At 47.6% G+C, this 22,337-nt stretch overlaps 1 protein-coding gene and 1 long non-coding RNA gene across 7 annotated transcripts in view; one reads left to right on the forward strand and one right to left on the reverse strand.

Moving 5' to 3' along the window:
- Positions 1-812: 812 nt before the first annotated feature.
- The window catches only part of ETS1 (ETS proto-oncogene 1, transcription factor), a 132,725-nt gene continuing 111,200 nt past the window's right edge, over positions 813-22,337 (reverse strand). For all 6 annotated transcript variants that reach the window (XM_045483445.1, XM_045483441.1, XM_045483442.1 and 3 more), the window contains 2 exons: positions 5,896-6,014; positions 813-4,939 (listed from right to left, as the gene is read on the reverse strand). In XM_045483445.1, the coding sequence (XP_045339401.1) occupies positions 4,724-4,939; positions 5,896-6,014 (335 nt within the window). In that variant the 3' untranslated portion in view covers positions 813-4,723. The remainder of the gene's footprint in view (positions 4,940-5,895; positions 6,015-22,337) is intronic.
- LOC123600919 lies at positions 11,288-12,064 on the forward strand. Its single transcript, XR_006713878.1, has 2 exons — positions 11,288-11,433; positions 11,925-12,064. It is a non-coding gene; the product is annotated as an uncharacterized LOC123600919 (long non-coding RNA).

Genomic DNA, 22,337 nt, shown 5'->3' on the forward strand with positions numbered 1-22,337 from the left:
CAAGAGAGGAGTTCCACGCAAGATGTGTTCCCAAGCGCTCGTCCCCAAAGCACTTACAAATACGATTTTATTTATGGCATGGGCTGCTGGGGGTTCTGACAGATTATCATAATTCTCAGTTTTCAGTCCCAACGAAAGAGTTGGGGCCATGGAAGTGAATGTGATGGGTCCAAATTTGCACAGAGCAAAATTAGTTTCAGAAGAAGAAACCAGAACACTGCTCATGTCCAAAGCACCAACTAAGATGTTCAACTTTTTTTGTTTTTTTTTTTTTTACTTATTAAAAAAGGGGAGGGGCAGAGAGAGGGAGAGAGGGAATCCCAAGCAGGCCTTGTACTGTTAGTGCCGAGCCCGATGTGTGGCTTGAACTCACGAACTGTGAGATCGTGACCGGAGTTGAAATCAAGAGTCGGATGCTTAACCGACTGAGCCACCTGGGTGCCCCATCTTTCTGTGTTAATATCAGGAACTTTATCCAGTTGAAATCAAATGTTTATCTGTTGGGTCATTTAAAACTTGTTTCACGTGGCTCTTAGTTCCTTCAGACATGAGCAAAATGCTTTGTGAAAGGCCACGGACATCCAGCTAGGATGACACCATATTATAGTCAATAATCGGGGCCTTACTTTATACTTCCCTGTATTCTCTCATTGTAAGTTTATTAGGAAATCTTTAGCTGAACTGGTCCTGAGATAGTGAGATCAGCGAGACTGAACTGCATTGATTTCTTCCTGTGCTTGTCTCTGGTTGGTGAGTCTGTCCCGCTTTCACACATGCACCAGACAGGAAAGAATCGAGCCAAACCCACATTGTTATGAATGAATTTCTTTGTTTTTAATCTCACACAGTTTAAAATACAATATGAAATCAGGCTACAGTATATAAAAAACTCTCCAGCAAAATGATGTGCCAGCATCAGCTACTAAAATAAACAAACAAAAAAACTCCCCCGTAAGAAATTTTTTTTGCATTTTTAAAAAAAAAAAAAACACATAGACACTTACATCGCTACATCTCTAAGCTACCTCAGTTCTGATTTTTAAAAAGCACCTGCTTTTCCTTTTTTTCATCTTGCTTTTAAATTTTCAGCTTTTAAAAAATATAAATTATATGAAAATACAAGTTGGAAAATAGTCAAACACAATATAACATCTTTTTCACCCCTATACTTCTCAGCTTAAAAAAAAAGTATTCTTAAAAAAAGTTCAATAACTGAGGCAGTATTCCTGATAGAGATAATTTCATTTTAATATATATACTTTATATATGTATATGTATACATATATTTATGGTTCCTTGAAATTTCTTTGGAATGTAGATATGAGTTCAACACATTTATATAGACCCCAACAGAAAGCAGCATGCACAGCATGACTAGAACAGAGAAGGTATAATTTTCACCACGAAGATTAGGCAGGTTAATGCTTTAAAACCCAGAGTGTTCGTCTCCAAAGTGAGGAAAAGCATATCTGATCTTTGAATGCTACCTCCGATCCCCAAAGCCACAAAACCAGGGCTCTGTGTAGGGAAGTCCCTCCCCTGCATGGAGAAGGAAACAAAAGTGACCCTGAACCCTACAGCCAAAACCAACATGGGTTAAGGCATCTCCAGGAAAATAAGGGTTTCACCAGCTAAACCAGATTTGCCCATCCTTCCTCTGAAGTTAATGTGTTTTTAAAAAGCATAAATGCAACAATTCTGCTACATTTCCAGTGTATAAACCACCCACCACTCTTCCTGGGATGGTCTCTGGCCCCTGGACAGAAGGAGAAAAAGCATCTGGCCAGATCGACAAAGCTGTCTTAACTAGCACACTATCTACAAATACTGAAAACGGCCGACCTCGAGAGAAAGGCATCTTAGCAAACAAGCGGGCTGAGGAGCATTAAGGAGGCACTTTCTTATCTCTTATCTGCTATGGAATGATTGCAGGACTTAGACACACTCACACAAGGGGAGTTTTCAGCACAAATTTAACAGGAAAGGTTGATGCACGGAGAAAGTGATGTTATGCCTGGTTGCGAACAGCAAGCAATGACCGATGTCCCGCCTTGGTTCTACTCTTGCCCGTTCATTACTGAAATGTGGAAAGACTTAACTGAAAAACTCAGGTATTATCTCAGCTGTAGTTTTGCATGTCTGCAAGCACACACACACACATATACATGCACACACACACACACACACACACACACACACACCTTTGCCAGTGCCCAAGAAAGATCACATGATCTAAGAGAAAACAATGTAGTCCGACAGTTCCGCCTAATACTCCCTGAGCAGCTCCTAAAATATTTCGAGAGCTTCATTAAGGCACCTGCATCCGGAAGAAGATCAAAATACACAGCTGGGCCAATTCTGCTTTTGCTTTCCAAGTGGATGCTCTGATTTATCAGTATGAGGAAACTCATGAATCACAGAGCTAAGTTCCTGATCATTCAGGGTCTGTAAGAGGACCTGGGAGTAAACAATCCACGTTCTCGAAGATAAGCCAGCAGGTAGTTAGTACTTCCAGTTTCTCAGCCAGATCCCAAGAAGGGCTAGCCCCTGAGAAACCCACCTAAAATGTTTCTTCGCCTTGCCCACTGGTCCGCGAGAGCTAACTCTCTGTCATCATCCTTTTCAATCAGGTATCTATGGGACGCCTGGGTGGCTCAGTCGGTTAAGCATCCGACTCCGGCTCAGGTCATGATCTTGCCGTTGGTGAGTTCGAGCCTCACGTTGGGCTCTGTGCTGACAGCTCAGAGCCTGGAGCCTCTACAGATTCTGTGTGTGTGTGTGTGTGTGTGTGTGTGTGTGTGTGTGTGTGTGTATGTGTGTGTGTGTGTCTCCCCCTCTCTCTGCCCCTCCCCCGCTTGCACTCTGTCTCTATCTCTCTCAAAAATAAATAAACACTTAAAAAAATTTTTAAATCAGGCATCTATGGTGGGGGGCCGGGGTTCAACTGTATTAGGCACTTTTCCTCACTGGTTAGATGCTGGTTTCCCGCCCCCCTAAAAAATCCACACATTTTTCAGACCACCCTTCACCACTGCCCCAGGTGATTAAGTTTCTTGTTAAACTTTGGAGGAACTAAAAACTATAGTTTTTAGTATAGCATATTCGAATCTCACAGACCACCTTATTTTTCCAAGCTCCTTTCCTTAGGTTTCCTCTGCCTTCAAGTCGTTTCTCTCTTCTGCAATTATTACCCTTCACTTAACCCTGATCCAAGCACAGGGCTCTCCTAGCGTCTGCACTGTTCACTCTGCATGCACAGCCTCACCTGACGTCTGACTCAACTAGCTCAAACTCTTCAAAAGAAAGCCTTGTACTTCTCTCAAAGACGGCCAAGCCACATTTTTACTCCTATGCAACCCTAGTCTCCACTGTTCCCCAAACTCAGTACATCTAAATGGCTTTGTCCGACACTCTTCAACTCACGTCACGTCTGCCATTCCTCTTTCACTCACCGATTGGAAAGCTGTACATTTCTCTCTACTGAGTCATGGGTTGGGGGGGACGGGGGGTCGGGTAAGCAGTAAGTATGGGATGCCGGGAAAATCAGACATAAAGGAGGAAGTGCAGGGTTTGCAATGACATGCATTCAGGACTTACTTCTTAAGACCTGAGGGGTAATGCCCGTGCACACAGCTTTTCTTCCAAGTTCTGTATGTTACAGGTATAGAACCCATTAAGAACCAAGTCAGTCCTCCTCCTTCGATATCCATTCTATGACTTCAACAGTGCTCCTACATTTACTGGGGTCCAAAACCAGGGCGGCAAAATACATTCAGTTCAAAGACTTAATGCTTCTTAACTCAACGTTAAGCCCAAACCCCGAGAATCCACTAATGACAAGTAAGTAGAGGGGTGTGATCAGTTTTTAAAATACAGATGAAATTCACATGCACAGGTCCCTTGTACCCAAATCAGCATTGTTGTTTTTTTTTCCTTCATATAGAAGTCACATGAATTTGGGATCCCCGATCTGAGTGACAGCACTTTGCGTTTCCAGTGGGGTCTATATAAACAGTTTCCTTTCACTGTGACAGAATCCTCAGTCGGCAAATAAAAACAAACTCACATGAAACCGCAATACTGAGACCACCTTAGAGCTTAAGACGATTTTTTAAGAAAAAAAATACTGGCACAAAATTTAATAAAATAAAATTTTAACACAAAAACAGTTTTGGCCCCTCCCCACTGAAGTCTATCTTTGTTTGGAAAGTAGAGTAAAAGGTAAATAGTCCTTGGTTTTTAGTGCATCCCCCAAACAAAATGTTTTATCCCACCTCCCTCTTTTTTGCCCTCCCAGACCTAACAACAAAAGCAAATAAATTGTCTCTCATGGGTCTCATGACTCCTGACGTGTCAACTTCTTTTGCTAATAGGTCCACCACTCGAGACGCATTGTTTTCACGGATGAGTTTTAAAAGTAATGGGACACATTAGTCTCCTCCCTTAAGCCAGATTCTTCAAGCTTCTTAAGAAGACCCTTCTCTCTGTCCTGAAAATTTGCTCAAGAATTTCTTGTCCCCCCCCACCCCTCAAGTCCTGGCCGTCCTTTTCCAACTGCGCACAATTGATTATAGCTGCAGCCCACTTAGCGCCCACCCCTGAATGTAAAAAAATGAGTTCTGGAAAATTAAAAATAGAATAACAATTAAAAATTAAGAGTCCGACCGACGTGGTTGTTCTTCGAAATGTCTCAGCGGAGGTGCCCCGACCCCTTTGGTGTCCGTCACTCGTCGGCATCGGGCTTGACGTCCAGCATGGCGTGGAGTTCCTCGGGCGTGTACCCGAGGAGGCTCTGCAAATCACACACAAAGCGGTACACATAGCGTTTACCCGCCGTCTTGTGGATGATGTTTTTGTCATAATAGTAGCGGAGGCCGCGGCTCAGTTTCTCATAATTCATCTTGGGTTTGTTTTTCCTTTTTCCCCATCTCCTGGCCACCTGAAATTAAAGGACGAGAAAGGGGTGAACACCTACAGGATATTCCAAATAGACGTGTTTATATGCCTCCATATGTACTCATGGGGACCCATGACGTTCGAGTAGAACCGACAGAGATTCCCGCGCACCGAAGATCTTTTTTTCTGACCCGTCTCTTCTAAATTCCCGCTTTCAAGAGCTGGGCAACAATGGTGATCAAGTTGATTCTTTAAATTAATGAAAATCCACCGACCCTGTATCTCTATGTGATAGAGTTACCTGATACTGAAAGGAAGAAAAGACAAACAACACTAGAGACTCTCCTTTCCTTATGTTACTGGCAGAGTATCCTTGCTTTGAAAGCGTGAAATTTAACGTGAGCGACTGGAGCAGAACTAAGCTGCCTTTCATCCAGAGGACACCTGCTTTTCATCCACGGGAAGCCTTTTTCCTGTACTGGGGCACCATTATCTACGGGGGCACCATGTCTCATGTCTGCCGGGACAGAACTATCGTCTCTCTTCTTCAGCATCTTTGATTCTCTCTTGATGTGGGCCCAGAGCAAGCACTCAATATGCACTTGTCGAATAAAATAATGAATGGAATGAATGAACTGTAGTAATCCTCGAACACCTCTTGAATTGTCCGACCCCTTCCAGATTCACAGAGCCACAGGGCCAGAACACATGCTAAGACATATTTATGAAGGGTCTGCTCTGTGCCAGGCACCCCTTGCGCATCGTATCTGTGAGTCCTGGAAAGCAAGTGGGCATTGTGGGTATTTTCTCTATTTTCCAAATGATACCACTAAGGCTCAGGCAGGCTTACGTAACTGGCTTGACCGAGGTCACCCAAGTACCCAGGGGCAGAGGTGGGACTGGAATCCTAGGACAGGTCATGCAGGCCCACATAACCACTTTCCAGAGTTCACCGTCCTCCCCCTCAACAGGAGTCTCCACAAGTCGATTCCTTCATACCTCATCTGGATCAGAAAGCTTGAATTCCCAGCCATCTCCGGTCCAGCTGATAAAAGACTGACAGGATTTATCAGTGAGTAATTCCAGAAGAAACTGCCACAGCTGGATTGGTCCACTGCCTGGAAACACAAGGCATTGTGAATCATTACACCAGATGCTCAGCACTGCCAGCAATGAATCCCATTGTACGTGTCCCTCTTGCCTCCTCTCCAGTCCATCCAGCCTAGAGAGAATGGAGGCAACATACAGCACAAGCGTTGGAGGAGGTGCTAAGAGTTCAAATGGATTGAAAGGTGAAAAACTTTCTATCAAAAACAAACAAACAAACACAAAAAACCACACGTAGTATACCACGGTCTTGTCAATCTCATCTTGATTGGCTTAAAGGTCAGTCCATTTTTGTTGCTACACAAACTCTAGAAAGAAAATACTGGATCTATCCTCTGAGATATCCTCAGGCAGCACAATCTTTTCTGCCTTCAAGAACCAAGTCATTATTTTTGCTTTAATTCGTAATAAGGATATTAACTAAGGAATATCTTTGCCAGTTCTAATCTGAAGTCAGAGCTCATAAACACTTCTCTGTATCTGAGAGCTCTTGGCCCCTGATTTGTAAGTGACAAGGATTGCTACCCTGGGGCCATCTAACAAGGACACAGAACTTAGATATTCTTTAGTCATAAGGTCATAATATTCTCCACCACCATTCTGTTCCTCCAGGCCACTGGCAGGCACCCAAACTAAGAAAAGAGAACATCATTACTTTGTAAGTGATTAACCTGCCACCCACGAAATCCTCACAGGTGAGGTGAGGACTGTCTCAGAAATTCCTCATGGGTTCACTATATTCTAACTTAAATTTTTTTTAATGTTTATTTATTTTTGAAGGAGAGAGAGAGAGAGAGAGAGAGAGACAGCATGAGCGGGGGAGGGGCAGACAAGGAGGGAGACACAGAATCCGAAGGGGGCTCCAGGCTCCGCGCTGTCAGCACAGAGCCTGACACAGGGCTCTAACTCATGAGCTGTGAGATCATGACCTGAGCTGAAGTCGGACGCTTAACCGACTGAGCTACCCAGGTGCCCCATAGCATGTTCTAACTTAAACACACACACACACACACACACACACACACACACACACACACCCCTCTTATCTTAGCCATCAACACTGCCAAGATCTTAGTTCTATCAAAAGCCAAGGTATACTCTGATACTCAATTTATCTTATGCTAAAAGACTTCTGCTAATAGATTTCCTTTTAAGATCACTTTCTATTCAGATAGGACAATGCTGTCAGTGATTCCTATCTAACTTATGGGTGTAGCCAGAGAAACAGATATGGGTTCAATTGTTTCTGCTGCTTGTTATATGTCTACGCTCACAACACCATCTTAGAAGCCATCTGGCAGAGCAGGGCTGGGAAAGACCCAGTCTGTGCAGATGAAGGAAGCCAGGGACACTCTAACTCATACAGAAAAACTTGACTTTCTAAGGCCCTCATCCTTAATCTGAGCTTCAGATTCATCTGATCCAAAGTAAAGTGAGATTCAATAGAAAACAAGCTTTAGGTTCTCTCTGTCAAAAAAGGCAACGCTCTTTATGATCTAGAAGGGTGATCTCTTGTTATGCCTTATACTTCTACAAGGTATGTTCACACGCATCATTTTGCTTACTCCTAAACTCCGTCCCCCGGCTCTCTCTATAGGCGAGGCACAACAGGTCTATTTCCATCCTATTAAGGCAGAGAAAGAAAAATGCTCAAGAAAGCGATGTGACTTGGCTCCAGGGCACAGTGAGAAAATGGTGGTGCGGGGTCTAACGCCCTGGTCTGCAGACTCACTCCAAGTATCAGGGCGACCGCGACTGGCATGGACTGTTATTAAGCAACCAAAGAAAAGGCCACCCCCACCCCCCCACCCCCCAGTAACGGCCTGCGGGGGGCGAGTCTCGGTGTCCTCAGCACAGCCCAGGCTAAATATGGAAGATGGAACAGCTCTGCCTTACCCTTCCAAGAATGCACCTGGAGCTCTTTAAAACCATCCTGCAAGTAACACCTTATGCAGGTTCTAGAATACAATGACTCAGTGGGCCCTACAAAATAACCGGACGTTATTTACCAGAGTGTGACACTGGTAAAGCCTTAGCCTCTCCTGTTTCCCTGTGCTGTTAAAACACCATTTCGGATGCAACTCAGACACATTTGCAACTTTCTTGGGAGGGGAGTTCAAGTTACCGGCTACCACGGCCTGCCTGGGCTCACGGGCTGAGATGTGACATTATAGGAGGAATCCGTTGAGAAGCCATCCTGGTGGACAGGCATTAAGTGAACAAACCTCTGTTAAGAAATGCTATGGAATTTCTGGTAGTGAAGAACTTCAGAATCCTTGCAAAAGAACAGATTTCTGGAAGAGGTGCAGAATGGCTCCATACCCAACAGGACACCGCTGTCTTCCTCTTATTTTGAAGAGAGACATAACAAAGCAAAAGTCAACTACTCCAAAGCTAGGCAAATGAGCCCTGGAGTCTGCAGCCCTCTCCTGGGCCAGACCCACACAATGTGGACACAAGACAGAGACAGGAGTTGCTTCGAGACCCTGGACAGAAAAAACCACAAGCGAGAGCTGTTAAGCTGTTGCACACCTACTATGCACGATACTACGTTTGCTGCTTTATGCTGATCTCATTTATTCCTTACAATCACTCCAGGGAGTAGATACTATTACCAAATTTGCCTTTACCATTTTTACAACAGGGAAAACTGCTACACTGTGCGGCTTGTGTCCACTGGCCTTGTCCAAGGCCATTCAGAAGTAAAATGGCCGTGAGTGGAACCCAGGCAGTCTGGCACTCCAAACCCCTTTGCCTCGGCACTGCTTTGCCATTAGACAAAAACAACCCAGAGCCTGGCATCTAATCAGCCTGGCTGGTTGAGGTGACCACATGATAACACAGCTTTAAAAAAAAAAAAAAAAAAAATATATATATATATATATATATATATATATATATATATATATTTCTCTGTGTCCTCACCTCTCACGGCAGACACAAGACACTGGACGGCCAGTGGTTCTCCAGACGATCTGACCATTGGTGACCTTGGTGTTCACCTCCACAGGTGGTATTTCCAGCCCAGTGAGTCAGTCCCCCTCCCGGTAACTATTAGGCTAATGTTACTTCGCTATCCCTCCCTCCCTCGGTTGCCTCCAAACCTCTTTCACACTGCTCATCTTAACATCCCTTTGGGGAGTGAAGGGCCAGTCACACCAAGCTGAGGAAGGGAAAGGAAGGACATACCAGGTTACTTCTACCCAGGCAAGTCCTAGTCATTGGCAGGGAGTCGCTAGCCTGTTCCAGGTCCCAGAGAACATACCACAGTCCCTTGCCCTTGAGATGGGGCAGCCAGAAAGTGCAAAGGGGGAGTTTAAGTCATGTCGGTGGAACCAGCTCAGAGGCAGGGACGTCAGGCAGAATTATTATTGCTGTTTTTCCCTGGCAGGGCCATTTCCCGAATTGAAATGTCAGAGGTGCGGGTTCTATATGCCTGCTCCAGCTCTTTCTCTGTGTGCATTTGACCCCCGTCTGCATATAATGGCCGGGTTGGGTGGTGGGCAGGGTATATTCTTATCCGCGGGTCTCCTCTTTTGCTCATTGTGAATTTTCCTCTGTTCACAAGGAATACAAAACTGACACATTTAGGAACGCGGAGCCCAGGTCGTAGGGGAGGGGCTCTCAAACTTCTCTTTTGTCTTTACACTAAAGGGAAGAAAGGAGCCTAAAGAGGTAAACCAGATGTCTAACAACAGCACAGACACTCGAATGAGGAGAAATGTCTCTGGGGGACGTCACAGCAAGGAAGTCAAGACAGGGTGATGTCAGCTCAAGCCTCCTTCCCCCGACTCTGGGAGAAAGATCGTATACGCCCACCCAGCGCTGATAGGCACACACAGTCTTCTCGCCGTGGCTTTCCTGGAGTGGCTGTTTCCCCCTTCGGAAGGCTCGCGCGTGGTACCAAACGAAAGGAATCCAGGAGACCCCACCCCCCCACCCCCCCCCCCCCGCAAGATTCCTCCTGTTTGCTGATTCCCAAAGTGCCCTTTGGTTTCGGGGAGCCATAAAGAGGAAGGACGTGGAATTATTCTTCCAGCTAGAAACGCCTGGTCAGGGCAAGCATTCTGGTCTCGGGGCGGGGGGGGGGGGGGGGGGGGGGGGTTCGTTCCCTGGCCGGAACCAGCGGCCAGACTTAACACAGGAGCTTGCTTCCACAACCACGTGTCACCTTCATTTCAGATCTGGGCAGGCACAGCAGGGCCACCTGAGGGAAGCACACCGCAGGGAGGCAGCTCTAGGGCTGGAATGCATGGTGGCCCCCTGCCAAGAGCATCCACATCTAGGCCCTGGGGAACTGCTGAGGCACCACAATGGTTGAAATGCTGCAAGGAGGCCAGCGCTCCCAGAGACACATCTCCCACAGGACATTTCTGTATTGCTTAGCGTAGCTCTGCCCCATCTTGCACCTCCTCTCACCCCGGGCCCAGCCCCATCCACCCACCCAACTCGAAGGTGCTCCCAGTGACCTCTGTCCCAGGGAGCAGAGGACGGTGCTAAGAATAGTACCAGTCATGGGAAGGGGGAGTTCACAGACTCAATGTGACTCACAATGGCGTCCCTGTCTGGGGCCCCCAAGGCAGTCAACGGCGTCCTTCACCATGCTGCCCTGGGGTGTCACACATCAGGAATCCGGTGGCATCACTGGGAAACTATGCTTCTCAAGTAGAGACTCTCAGCCACAACAACAGAGGGGTCCCTGTTAGAAGGGAGGCTCTCGGCAAAGAAGTGCAGGAGGGAGGGCCCCACACACGCTCTCGCTGGGCCTGCACACCCCCCAGCTCCCTCGCTGGCTGCAGCAGGGGGATTTCCTCAGTTCCTCACACTGCTTTGTTCTTCTCAGCTTCTGGGCCAGAGGAAGGTACAACAGTGACAGTCCTGATGTGAAGAATGTGATACGATCTTCGAAGCAGAGGTATGAGGTGGGGACCCTCAAGGCTTACTTCAAATCCAAGGCGCCAATCTACAATTTTTGGAGGTACAGCTTTGAGTAAATTCCTACTCATTCTGGTGATGTGTTAAGTTCCTTCTCCTTGTCTAGGAACTGGAAGGCCTGCCACGTATCTTGATGAGGGCTGGTTGTTAAAAATCCCCTTCTATTTTTGTTGTTGTTGTTGTTGTTGTTGTTGTTCCCTTACTCGGAGTCTAAGAAGTGAGCAACTGCAATTTTTTTAAATGTTTATTTGTTTTTGAGAAAGAGAGAGACGTAGCGTGAGCGGGGGAGGGGGGCAGCGCGAGGCGGGAGACACGGAATCCCAAGCAGGTTCCAGGCTCCGAGCCTGACATCACAGAGCCCGACGCGGGGCTCGAACTCACAAACCTCGAGATCGCGACCTGAGCCGAAGTCAGACACTTCACCGACCGAACCACCCAGGCGCCCCAAGAAGTGAGCGACTTAGATATACGGCAGTGGGCTAGGACCAAATTTCAGTAAGATTCTCCTGGTAACAATGCCTTCCATTTGCCAATCCATCAGTCGATTTCTTTGCATTTTCTAGCTTTGGGGGCTATCTGCCCAACGGACTCACTGCTAGCGAACAGAACTCCTGGCCTTGAGTTTTTCCTTTTCATTGCCACCGCAAGGTCTCACCCTGTCATCTGCGCCCCAGCACGAGGCTGACATATCAGAGCTGCTTTCCATGCAGACGAAGGTCAGCACAGAGCAGTCGCTCTGTCTGGTAGCCGTCCATTATGGTGTATTTATACCAAGGCCATCAGCTCCAGGCCCATCTCTCTCATCACTAGAATATATGCTCTAAGGACACACACTGTGTTTCTTCACTGCTACAATCCAAAGCCTAGATGGTGCCTCACCGGCAAATACCGACAATCGAAAAGCTACCTGCTGCCGAATGACCCCAGTTGTTGGCTCGCTGTGCGCACGGACTACCCCTCGTTGATCCTTATTTTCTCGATGGCAGGTATGGCATCTCAGACCAGCGCTCAGTAAACCTTTACTGACTTGTACTGCTCAAACAATCGTCCTCTGAAGAAAGGGGTAAGGATCTTAAAAACCACCCCACCTGCTTCTCTCTATTAAACCAGATCTGGGACTAATCAACATGAGTGACTCCCGGGCTGTTTCATCAACATGTTCCCCAAAATAAAAACGACCACACCGCCTGCCCTTTGGGGACTGATTTGCTACTTTGAGAAGTTAATCTCTTCAGCTTGACTCTAAAAGTCAAATCAAATACCTCAGTGTGGGCAGGACACCACATTTATTTTAACCTATGAAACTCTCATGGTTGGTCACCCTTGCAAAAGGGCAGACTCTGCCCTAAGAATACACATCTGGCAGGTGGTCCTAAAACAGAGGAACGGGCCTGATGGGCCCCTCCCTTCCACCCAGGTGTCTCTACCCACAGCCAAACGATGATGGCAAAAACAGAACCCTCAAATCCAGAAATGACCCATCTGTTCACAAGTCTTGTCTTCCTCTCCTACTACTGTAAAGGTGCCCACCTCTGGCAGCAGACGGGGTGACCCCAGAGCCTAAGCATCACACCCCTTCCTGTCAACCCCCTTCTAAGCTCTCGTTCACAAAAGATTCCAAAATGTCTCTATTTCCACGAAGTCCTAACGAAATGAAGTTGAGGAACGACCAGGAAACATCCTGACAGTTAGTTTCTTGCTCTCTGGACCCAATGCCACCTGAGGCAGCAGACATCTTCTGCCTGAGGATGAGTAACTGCTGGGCAGTTTGACAATCAAAGCACCGGGAAGATTTTAAAAGGAAAGGAAGGGCAGAGATTGCTTGATAATTTTGGCTTTCTGTCCAAAAAAGGTATCTTTTCCCCCTTTTTTTTCTGAGTTACGCCCATCTCTTGCCCCCCAACCCCAACCCGATCGCATCTCACCTCCAACATGATCTAGATATGGTACGTTCTATAACTCGCCTACAATGCCTTGGTTTAATGAATCACATGTTCTATCAGTGAGTTCCCATATCAGTGCCTAGAAACTCAAGGACAGCAGTTGGGGGATATAAATTCTAATAATTCAACGCACAACCACAAAGAACACTCTCTGACAGGGGCTGGAAAAACACACTCCACGAACATAACGCACAATAACTCCGTGAACTTTATTGCTGAAAGAGCCAGTACCTAACAATGGAAGCAAGTTAGAAAACCGCTCTCAAATCAATTAAAACCAGCCTTTGATGTCAAGTCCATGTCTCTGGCACGTGAGACCAAAAGAAAGGAGAATTTCAAAAAATTAAAAACAGACAAACGTGTCAGGCGGTGGCGAACCGAGAGAGGAGAGCAGAGAGCATCCTGCGAAATTAAAAAATACGTAACATATGCCCATGGGATGCCCCAAGTGGGGAGTTCAAGCATTCGGCACTTCCCTGATTCGCTGCATGATCTTATGCAACTAACTGAACCTCTCTGGGTTTTAGTTTTCCCATCTCTAAAATGGAAACAGCTATCCCTGCTCCTCCCTACTTTATAAAGACATAAATTAAGTTCCTGTTATTAAGAAATATAGAAATATAAATACACACACATATTATGTATGTACATAAAGAGGTGACCACAATACTGAACAGTTTGGGAACAGTATAAAACACAACAGTGGAATTAAACAGAAGGACAACACAGCAGAATATATATATATATATATATATATATATATATATATATATATATATATTTTATAGTTTATTTTTTTATTTTGTGAGAGAGCACATGCTCACATGAGCAGGGAAGGGGCAGAGAGAGACAGAGAATCCGAAGCAATCCCAAGAGAATCCCAAGTGGGGACTCGAACCCACGAACAGTGAGATCATGACCTGAGCCAATACCAAGAGTCGGACGCTTAGCTGACTAAGCTACCCTGGGTTCCCCTAGAACATACATTTTTAAAAACAGACTTTTCAGAGAAAGACAAGCAAAAAAAGATGAAATTAATAAAAAAAAAAAAAAAAAAGAAACACACACACACACACACACACACACACACAGCAAAGCACAAGATAAAATTCAACTCTTCTTCTGAGAATTAAACCGGCCTTTTCCATGGCAAGCTTGGAAAAGGAGGAAGCGGCAGGCTGAAAGAAAGGTTCAAGTATATAAATGCGTGATTTTTAAAAGATACTGTACACGAGAACAACCCGTGAAGATCTGCTAAAGTTAGGGATAACTCTGTGAAGTTCTCGCTCTGATTCAAAGTAGGTGCACACAGACAAGAGCAGATGCACACTGCTTTGCAAGTGAAAGTATCACACACATTTATGGTTTGGGGAAATCTTGGCCACAGACAGACTTAGATCCTCTTTCCCCCAGTGTGCTTTTTTTCCCTAATCATTTATGCTCCTCACAAAGCACGCTCCGCCTACTTATTTTGTAGGGCTGACCTAGGAATTCAGCAGCATTGCCCACAGACGTCGGTGGGTCGGACCCGGAGGCGGATCCCATGAGCACGACCGGAAGGTAAAGCAGAAAGCCCTGTCCAGCTCATCCGTGTGCAAGACAGACCGGGGGGCAAGCCGAGGTGGCCGGCCACAGGTCGGCCGGGCCGCCCCACCTGGAACAGACGTCGGCGAGGCTCCCGGGCGAGTCTGTCTCGGTCCTGAGAACGAGACAGTCACACGCTTTAGGGTGTAGAGGAAAGACCCTTGTTTTTGCTTGGGCTCCTCACACCTGCATGTGCTCAAGTACACCTGCGTGGGGGTGGAAGGAGAAAGGAGACGGGTCTTCTCTTAAAGGGGCCGCCTATATTCAAATACAGCCACTCCTGCCACCAGACCCAAGGGCCCTGACCATACTCGACCCACTGCACACACACAGACTCGGACACAGAGAGGGGGAAGCTCGAGTCAGGAAGTGGGTTATTCAGAGCTTTTCCTCCTGATGTCTTCTAGGTAACGGACTCTTTTACGAAGTCCCCAGAAACAGGCTGGGTTTGGATTTGAGGGTACGGGGTGAGAATCTTGTTAGAAACCCAAGAGACGCTTGGTGGGACCAATGCAAATGTCAAAAGAAAATGCCTCCCGAATGATGTATCTGGGTAACAGGAAGAAAGAAAGGTGTGCTCACTGATGAGGATTAGAACACAGAATTGGAGGAGTCGGGCGCCCGTGCTTCTCAGGGGGCGGAGGGCAATCAATCTCTGGAACTTATTCTCTCCTAGCGGCAAAGCCCCCCTGCGTGTCCAGGATGCGACGAAATGACCGGCTAAGTCTGTTAGAATTCTCGGGGAGGTGAGCGAAACCCCAAGGGACCATCAAAGCACCGAATTTTTCAATTCTACCCAGCAATCAACCTCCGAACGCCCCTCAGATGTAAGGTGTGGTAGCCAGACCGGGTTGGGTAGCAAACAGAACGTGAACAACAGTGAGGAGGTAGACAAAGGAACGCATTTTGTTCCGCCATCGTGTGATGGGCTGTGTCCTACCTACGCCTTGCCTTTAAAGAAGAAAGGACCGAGAGCCTCGCCTTGAGGGGCCCTACCCGAGAAACTGCACCCACCTCGGCTCTGAATGTCAACCACCTCCACAGAGCTGCACCCTGCGAGCACCTCTCCAGCGAGGAGCGCCCTGGCCTCCCGTCAACGTTTCACATTCACTCACTCAGGACCACTTTCACTCTTGTGATTCTCAGGGAGAGGTGAGTCACACAGAAGACAATGCCATTTTTGCTTTGTTGAGGGCAACAACAGGCACAGAGCTCTGAAGCCTATCGTGGGCCACCAAGAGCACCGGGACCGTGGCCTTGAGTCCTGCCGCGCTGGCCTGCCCGACAACCCGTGTTCGTCGGGGGGGGCTGATGTGGCCAGTCGGCAGACCTGCGGCGGCCTTGACGAGGTGCTACTCAGACCTCCGACTGCAGGCAGCAGGACTGACGGGATGCACCATGTCCCCGCTGAGGCCACACTATCTGGGGCCGCTCCCCAGAGGCATGAGGTTCATTCCTGGGGGACACAGAGCTGCTCCACTGGGCGACTCTGGCATGAGGATTCCCCAGGAGTCTGACCAGACTTTTCTTGGCACTGAGCCGCTCATGGAGGCTCTTCCCCACCCAAATCCGCCCTCCCTCTCTCCTTTTACAGGTGTCAGACCTGCAGCCCGGTCTAAAAGCTCCCCGGCCTTCCCGTGCTGTCCCCCACTTTGTCCTTCATGGACCTCCCTCACACACCAAGACATTTCTTGCGAGTCTAATCCCGTCTTGACATCTACATCTTAGCAGACCCAGAATGACACTAACCCGGCCACTAAGAGTGGATCTTTTCCTACTAATCGCCCGACACTGTGAAAAACTTTGAAAGGTATCTTCTTTGTGGTTTTCTAGGCGACGTTGGGCTAGACCTCTTTCCCCCTCTGAACCTCGATTCCCTCATTCGTACAGTGAGACTCACAGAACCTACCCGGTGCGGTGGCTGGTGACAGTTCAAAAAAGGTAATGTCCATGAAAGAGGCGAGTGCACAGTAGGAGCTGAGCACAGGTGGTTTGAGCTGAATGGCCAGAACGACCTAATCTGATATTAAGTATCTTTCGTGCCCTAAGTCACTGCCACCAATTACTGGAATTGTCTAAATAAAATACATTAACCTCTGGCCTCAAGGAATACAGAATTACACCGGAAAGACAAAAGTTGCAGGATGATACGGAACAGTGGTAACCTGCTATGTACCTAGCAAGGCTTCTGGACGCTTTCCCCAAACGATTCCTTCCATCCTCACAACCGTCCTATGAGACCGTAACTATTACTGCTACCATTTTGCAGATGAGAAAACTGAGGTACAGGGACGTCTGCTTGCCTGAGATCACACACGGCCAGTGGCAAAGCTGGGACACACGCAGGCTGACCGGCGGCCGAGTCCAGCTCTTGACGTCTCCATGAAACATAACCAGGGCTTAAACAGCCTAGGAAGGCCTCCCTCTTGGGCGTTTTGCCTGGACTGAAATGGGAAGGCATTCCCAAGTGACAGACCTACCAACCTGTGGGTGTCACATGGAAGTCGCCTTAGGGAGGAGCAGACGGGGTACAGCTGCTCTTGAACTGAGTCTCTATACCAAGGAACCACTCACTGCTCATGCTCCAGAGCAGTGAAGGCCATCCAAGGAAAAGAGAAAGATGCCAAGGGGCAAAAGCAGGAATATTTGGGACGTCTGGCAGGGCCTTTCCCAACAGAAGCTGCGGGGAGTTTCCAAGGCCTGTTGGTTGAAGGCAACCAGGACCTGTGTGGATGCCTCAGCAGCGTGCTGGCTCACTTCTGCTCAGTGGAAACATTTTACTTCAAAGACCAAAAAGGTGGAGCCTCAAACTGGAGACTGGACAGGAATTCCAGAACAGTCACCACCCAATTCCATCATTTGTAGTTAGCTTTTGTTAAAGAAACAGGGACCCACAAAATCGGAAACTTCGGGACTCCTCCAAAACGGGCAGGGGGGGCCGTCCCCAAAACAGAGGGGTCAACTTGCAAGTCGCCTGGCATCCAAAATCCGGGTACCCGCTCGGCCTCGGGTAGCTGGGGACGGCACCAGGGAATGAGGCACACCGTGGGAAGGGTAAATGGGCAAAGACAGCTTGCAAGGTATTACTGCAGCTGAATCAAGACGAGGAGGTGGCTCAGTCAGCTGTGGCCTTCATCAACAACGGGCAGAAACAGGGAGCCTCCCTTTCCACGTTTTTTTTTTAAAGACATTTAGAAAAAAAGAAAATAAATAATGAAGCCGAATCCCGCTCCCCTGTGATCCTTTTCTACTCGTGTCAGATGATTACGAACAACTACCACAAAGCGAATCAGGGGGCAGAAGCAGGAAAAGGGCCCCGCAGACCAGAGAAAGGGACCTCTCTCATCCAGGTCAAATTTCCCGAGGAGTTTCCCTCCCCCATGACCCACGGTGTTTCCCCATCAGTCTCCTAACTGAGCGGCATGTTAAACCCATTACTCCAGGGAGATCCCTCCCCCCCAAACCATTCCACGCACCCCTCCCCCAACCCAGGACCCACCGCGAAACACAGCACAGAGAATCAGAATCCTGCCCGGCTTCTGAGATGCTGGCTGGCAGCAATGCCCCGCTTTAGGCCAAGGGGGGTGTCTGCCTGGCTTCCTGCAACCTGCTCATCACAGGGCCTCTGAACCGGAAAGGGGAGACACTCTCTGTTGCTGCCTTTCTCATTTCTGAGCTCGCTTCCTCCTGCCCATTCAGGTGCTACCCAAGGATGCTCTACACTGAGACTGTGGTTGGCCGCCTGCAAGCCTGCGGGCCAGCTCCAGCTTTGCCTGCCCCCAGAACCTCAGGGCACCTGGAGAAGGCAGTTACTGCCCGAAATGGGGACCAGAGTTCTATATTCAAGTCCACAAGTTGTTTCTTCTCACCTACAGCCCATGCACACACTCTTACACTGATGGCCTTCACCCAGAGACTATATTCCAGAGCGTGGCTTCGGTAGTTATCCCTCCCCTGACCCCCAAATTAAAAAGCTCTATGCTGTTCCTAATAACATACCCGTCTGGATTCAGAATTGTAGAAATCTCCCGCACAAAGTCCCGCCGCACTAGGAATTTGCTTTGGTGACCCCTCTCCCCTTTCCTTATCGTTAACTTGGGCTTATACCAAAGGTTTCCTAGGTTGCTATTTGTACCTGAGTACCTTGAGATTGTTTTGCAATCCCGTTTTCCTTCAGAAAACTCCGATTTCAGGTAACACTGCCAAATCTCGGGTTTCATTCTCAATTGAAGGGCTTTGAAGCACTTCCTTTTGCAGTGAAGTTGTTTATTTTCAAAAACACGTTTTAGCAGTAGCTTTGGGTTACTGAACCCTAAAACTTAACTGTGAGCCAGAACTCCACGGTTCTGGGCTTGACCTAGGGACTTTCTTACTGTATGACTCTAGACTGGCTCCAGGGCCATCTATGACACGGCAAGAAGTCTTTCAGTCCAGAAGCAGTTCGAGAGGGTTCCAGGGGAATGCACTGCATGGGGCTTCGTTTTCTACAAGACTAGTACTCCTGTTTTTGGTGATGTCTCATACAAAAGTATTTGAAAGTTGAACTCCCGACAGTCCCACATTTAGCCATAAGGAAAATGAGGGACCGTATTTTCACCAATCTGCAGAGCACTCCATCATTTCGTTACAGTTAATGAAACGAAAGTTAATGAACGACTTTGGGCTCAGCCTTTTTCAGCCTTCAGGATGAAAAAGAGACCTTAACCACTTCATTCACAATTGCAACTCTGGGTGGGGACATACCCAGGCACTGGACGACAACAGCATTGCCACCAGGCTTGCTCAAGAAGCAACAGTGATAGGAAGGGTGCCTTATCTGGCATAATGTCTGGCCATCCGGAATGAAGTTCGATCAAAGGTGACCTACAGGCCAACAACTCTAGACTGAAGCCAAAGGCTAGCATTATGTCCTCCAAAGAGCCCCAACCCGTATACGTGTGGTGCTAAGTGGTAACAAGCGGGAGACGAGGTCTCTAATCTACTGTAGGAAAGCAACTGAGGTAAGCAATGAGTCTCCTCGTTCCTTAACGTGGCTTTGGGTGAGTGAGACAACTGGCACTTGAGGTTCAATTCGGGAGCTACTTCTGGGCACGTGGCAATGACACGGTCACTTTTCGTGCCTCAGTTTCCTCATCTACAAAATGGGGCCAGAGGAAGAGAGAACACTATTTGACAACACAGAATGCTCCTCTGTAGCTACTGCAATTGAAAAAATAATCAGAGACTGCTATGTTTTTCAGGGATCTGGGAAGCATTTTGCTTAGGTCTACCAAACAGATAGGAAAACACTGGGCCACTTCTCTCAGATTGTTTTGTAATTGGACGGGGTTCATAATGTATCTTCAAACAAGAGAAAATGGAGCTTTCTGATTGTATCAGTTTGATAACCGTAAGCAGTTCACAGTAAGGTAAGAAGGTACATTTTGGCGGAAGCCAGCGTTGCATTTGATGTATTCTTAACTCAGCTAACAGGCAGCCTTTCAAGCCACGTTATCTGCCCCCACATCTTGACCTAATTTAACAAGTTGCCATGGGAGCCCAGTGAAGGTTGATGCAATTTTCTTATCTTCGGAGGAAGAATGTAACAGTGCAAGAGAATGTGAAAATTCAGTTTCTAACTGATTTCCACATGTACAGTGCAGTAACTAAGACATCACATGAAGAAGTGAAATGCAGTCCTTTGAAGGTGAGAGAGACAAAGACCCAAGCTCCCTGTGCGTAATGGCAGGGAAATGACTCTCTTCCCAGCTCGGAGGACGTATACATACACACTTTAGCTGAAGCCAAGTACTGGTGATGGAAACGAACACGGCTCCTCCTGTGTGGCCACACATACTCTGGAGTAACAGAATTTTAAGGGAATGAACCAAAAAGGAGAGAGAAAATAGGTGTGACTTTAACAGGCAATAGAAAGTTTGCCAACACTCATACAACACTTTCCGCTTGCCGAAGGCCTCTTCCAAACTTCAGCTCATCTTAACACGTCTGCATAAGGCCAGAGCCCCATCTCTAGGAATCCCAGGCATGTGCACGCCTTGCGGCTGGCAGAGGGGGCTGAACAGGTATGTTCCATCCCCTTCCCCATCCCCTAGAGTGGACCTGAAATGATACGGGACCACAATGAGCGGGCAAGGGCAAGGGAACCACCACAGAGCATTCGTTTGCAGTGTGGACAGATATCCACCAAGCACTGAGCCCAGGAAAAATGTCCCCAAAATTTGGGCTGGCCCCCCCCACACGCCTAACAAATCCTGACCTTCATGCAGACCACAGCAAGAAGAAAAAATCTAGTCCAAGCCTAAGGACAATTCTCATTACACGAATTCGACAAGATCATGAACCCTCAAGGGCTACTCCTGGCCCTTATCTGCACTCAACAGTGCTCAGAAACATTTGTTGGAACAACTGGTTTGTTACAACTGAGCTCCCAACCCACACCCCCCATGCTTAGTATCATGCCTAGCACTCCTTTGCTTCATTAACTGATTTAGTGCAATTACATTTGCCCAGATCTCCCACCACCAAGATAAGGATGAACACCTTCCACTTTACTAAAAGTAGAAAAGGGTACAAGGTAAATTTGCCTAAAATCACACAGTGTGGTAGAGCTGGGGGGCAGCCCAGGGGACTTCTGTTTTCTGGGCTATTGTTCTCACCACCATATGAGACAGGGTGAAAAGCTGTATCCCCAGTCATAAAGCAAAACTGGATGGTGAGATGCTTAAAACGTGCTTTTAAATGCAAGCGGCTGCTTTAGTCTTCGAGGCCTTTAACTGACAGTCACCTTCCCTCTTCTTCCACTCACTGGGTGTTAATACTCCCTTAGAGAAAGAGAGAGAGAGAGACAGAGAAAAGAAGGAAGAAAGCAAGAGCACCTTTTAAAAACAACCCACTCAGGGGCGCCTGGGTGGCTCAGTCGGTTGAGCGTTCAACTCTTGATTTCAGCCCAGGTCATGATCCCAGGGTGTTGGGGGATTGAGCCCCATGTCAGGTTCTGTGCTGAGTGTGGAGCCTGCTCGGGATTCCCTCTCTTTCTCTGCCCCTCCCCCCTCTTGCACACATTCTCTCTCTAAAATAAAATAATTAAAAAAAATCCATCCAAATCAGGGGTGACGTCAGCCATAACTCAGACCTCCAGAGCACACCTGTATTTCTGCTGAAAGAACTTTCTGACGCTCCTATCTATTTGGCTCTGAGCTGGACTTCCAGGGAAGCCTCGCGGGCAGCAGGTTGATGCTGGGCTATCTTGATGGCAGCTCATGTCTCTAATTTGTATTTCACATTCATTCTGAATTCACAGTTCATCCATCCCTTCCTGTCTCTCCCTGAAACAGGGACACTTGGAAAGATTCTCAGATAATTCTTTCGAGGTACTAAGATGATCTCAGTCAAAACCCTTTCAGTCACTCTTGTAGACTGTTAGCTCGGCAGGCTTCTCCCACACAGGAAATCCAGTAACTAAGACATGTAACACTTTCAGAGGGGTTTCTATTAGAGGCGGAGATCGGGCTGCCACCCCTCCCAGAAACTCCTAGATCTGCGCAACGGCCAGAGATCCTGACCAGAATCTTATCCCACGAAGGGCGACCGAAACCATCAGGCTTTCTCTGGCCATAATCCAAACTTTAGAACTTAGGGGTCAGTTTCCTTAATCTCATTATCCACAAAACCACCCTCCCAAGCCAAGTTTTCATGATCACATACCTAGCTAAGGCAGACCGATGAAAACTGCCATAGGAGAAACATTGACTGTGGATGCTGGTGGTGAGAAGGGTGATTATGCCAGAGAGAATACAGAAACACCTTCAGCGAGGGGCAACTAAGTTCAGGACTTGGTACCGGAAGTCAGGGTTGAGGCTGAAGAAGGGCTGG

Source organism: Leopardus geoffroyi, chromosome D1 (assembly GCF_018350155.1).
Source record: "Leopardus geoffroyi isolate Oge1 chromosome D1, O.geoffroyi_Oge1_pat1.0, whole genome shotgun sequence".
Lineage (NCBI taxonomy): Eukaryota > Metazoa > Chordata > Mammalia > Carnivora > Felidae > Leopardus > Leopardus geoffroyi.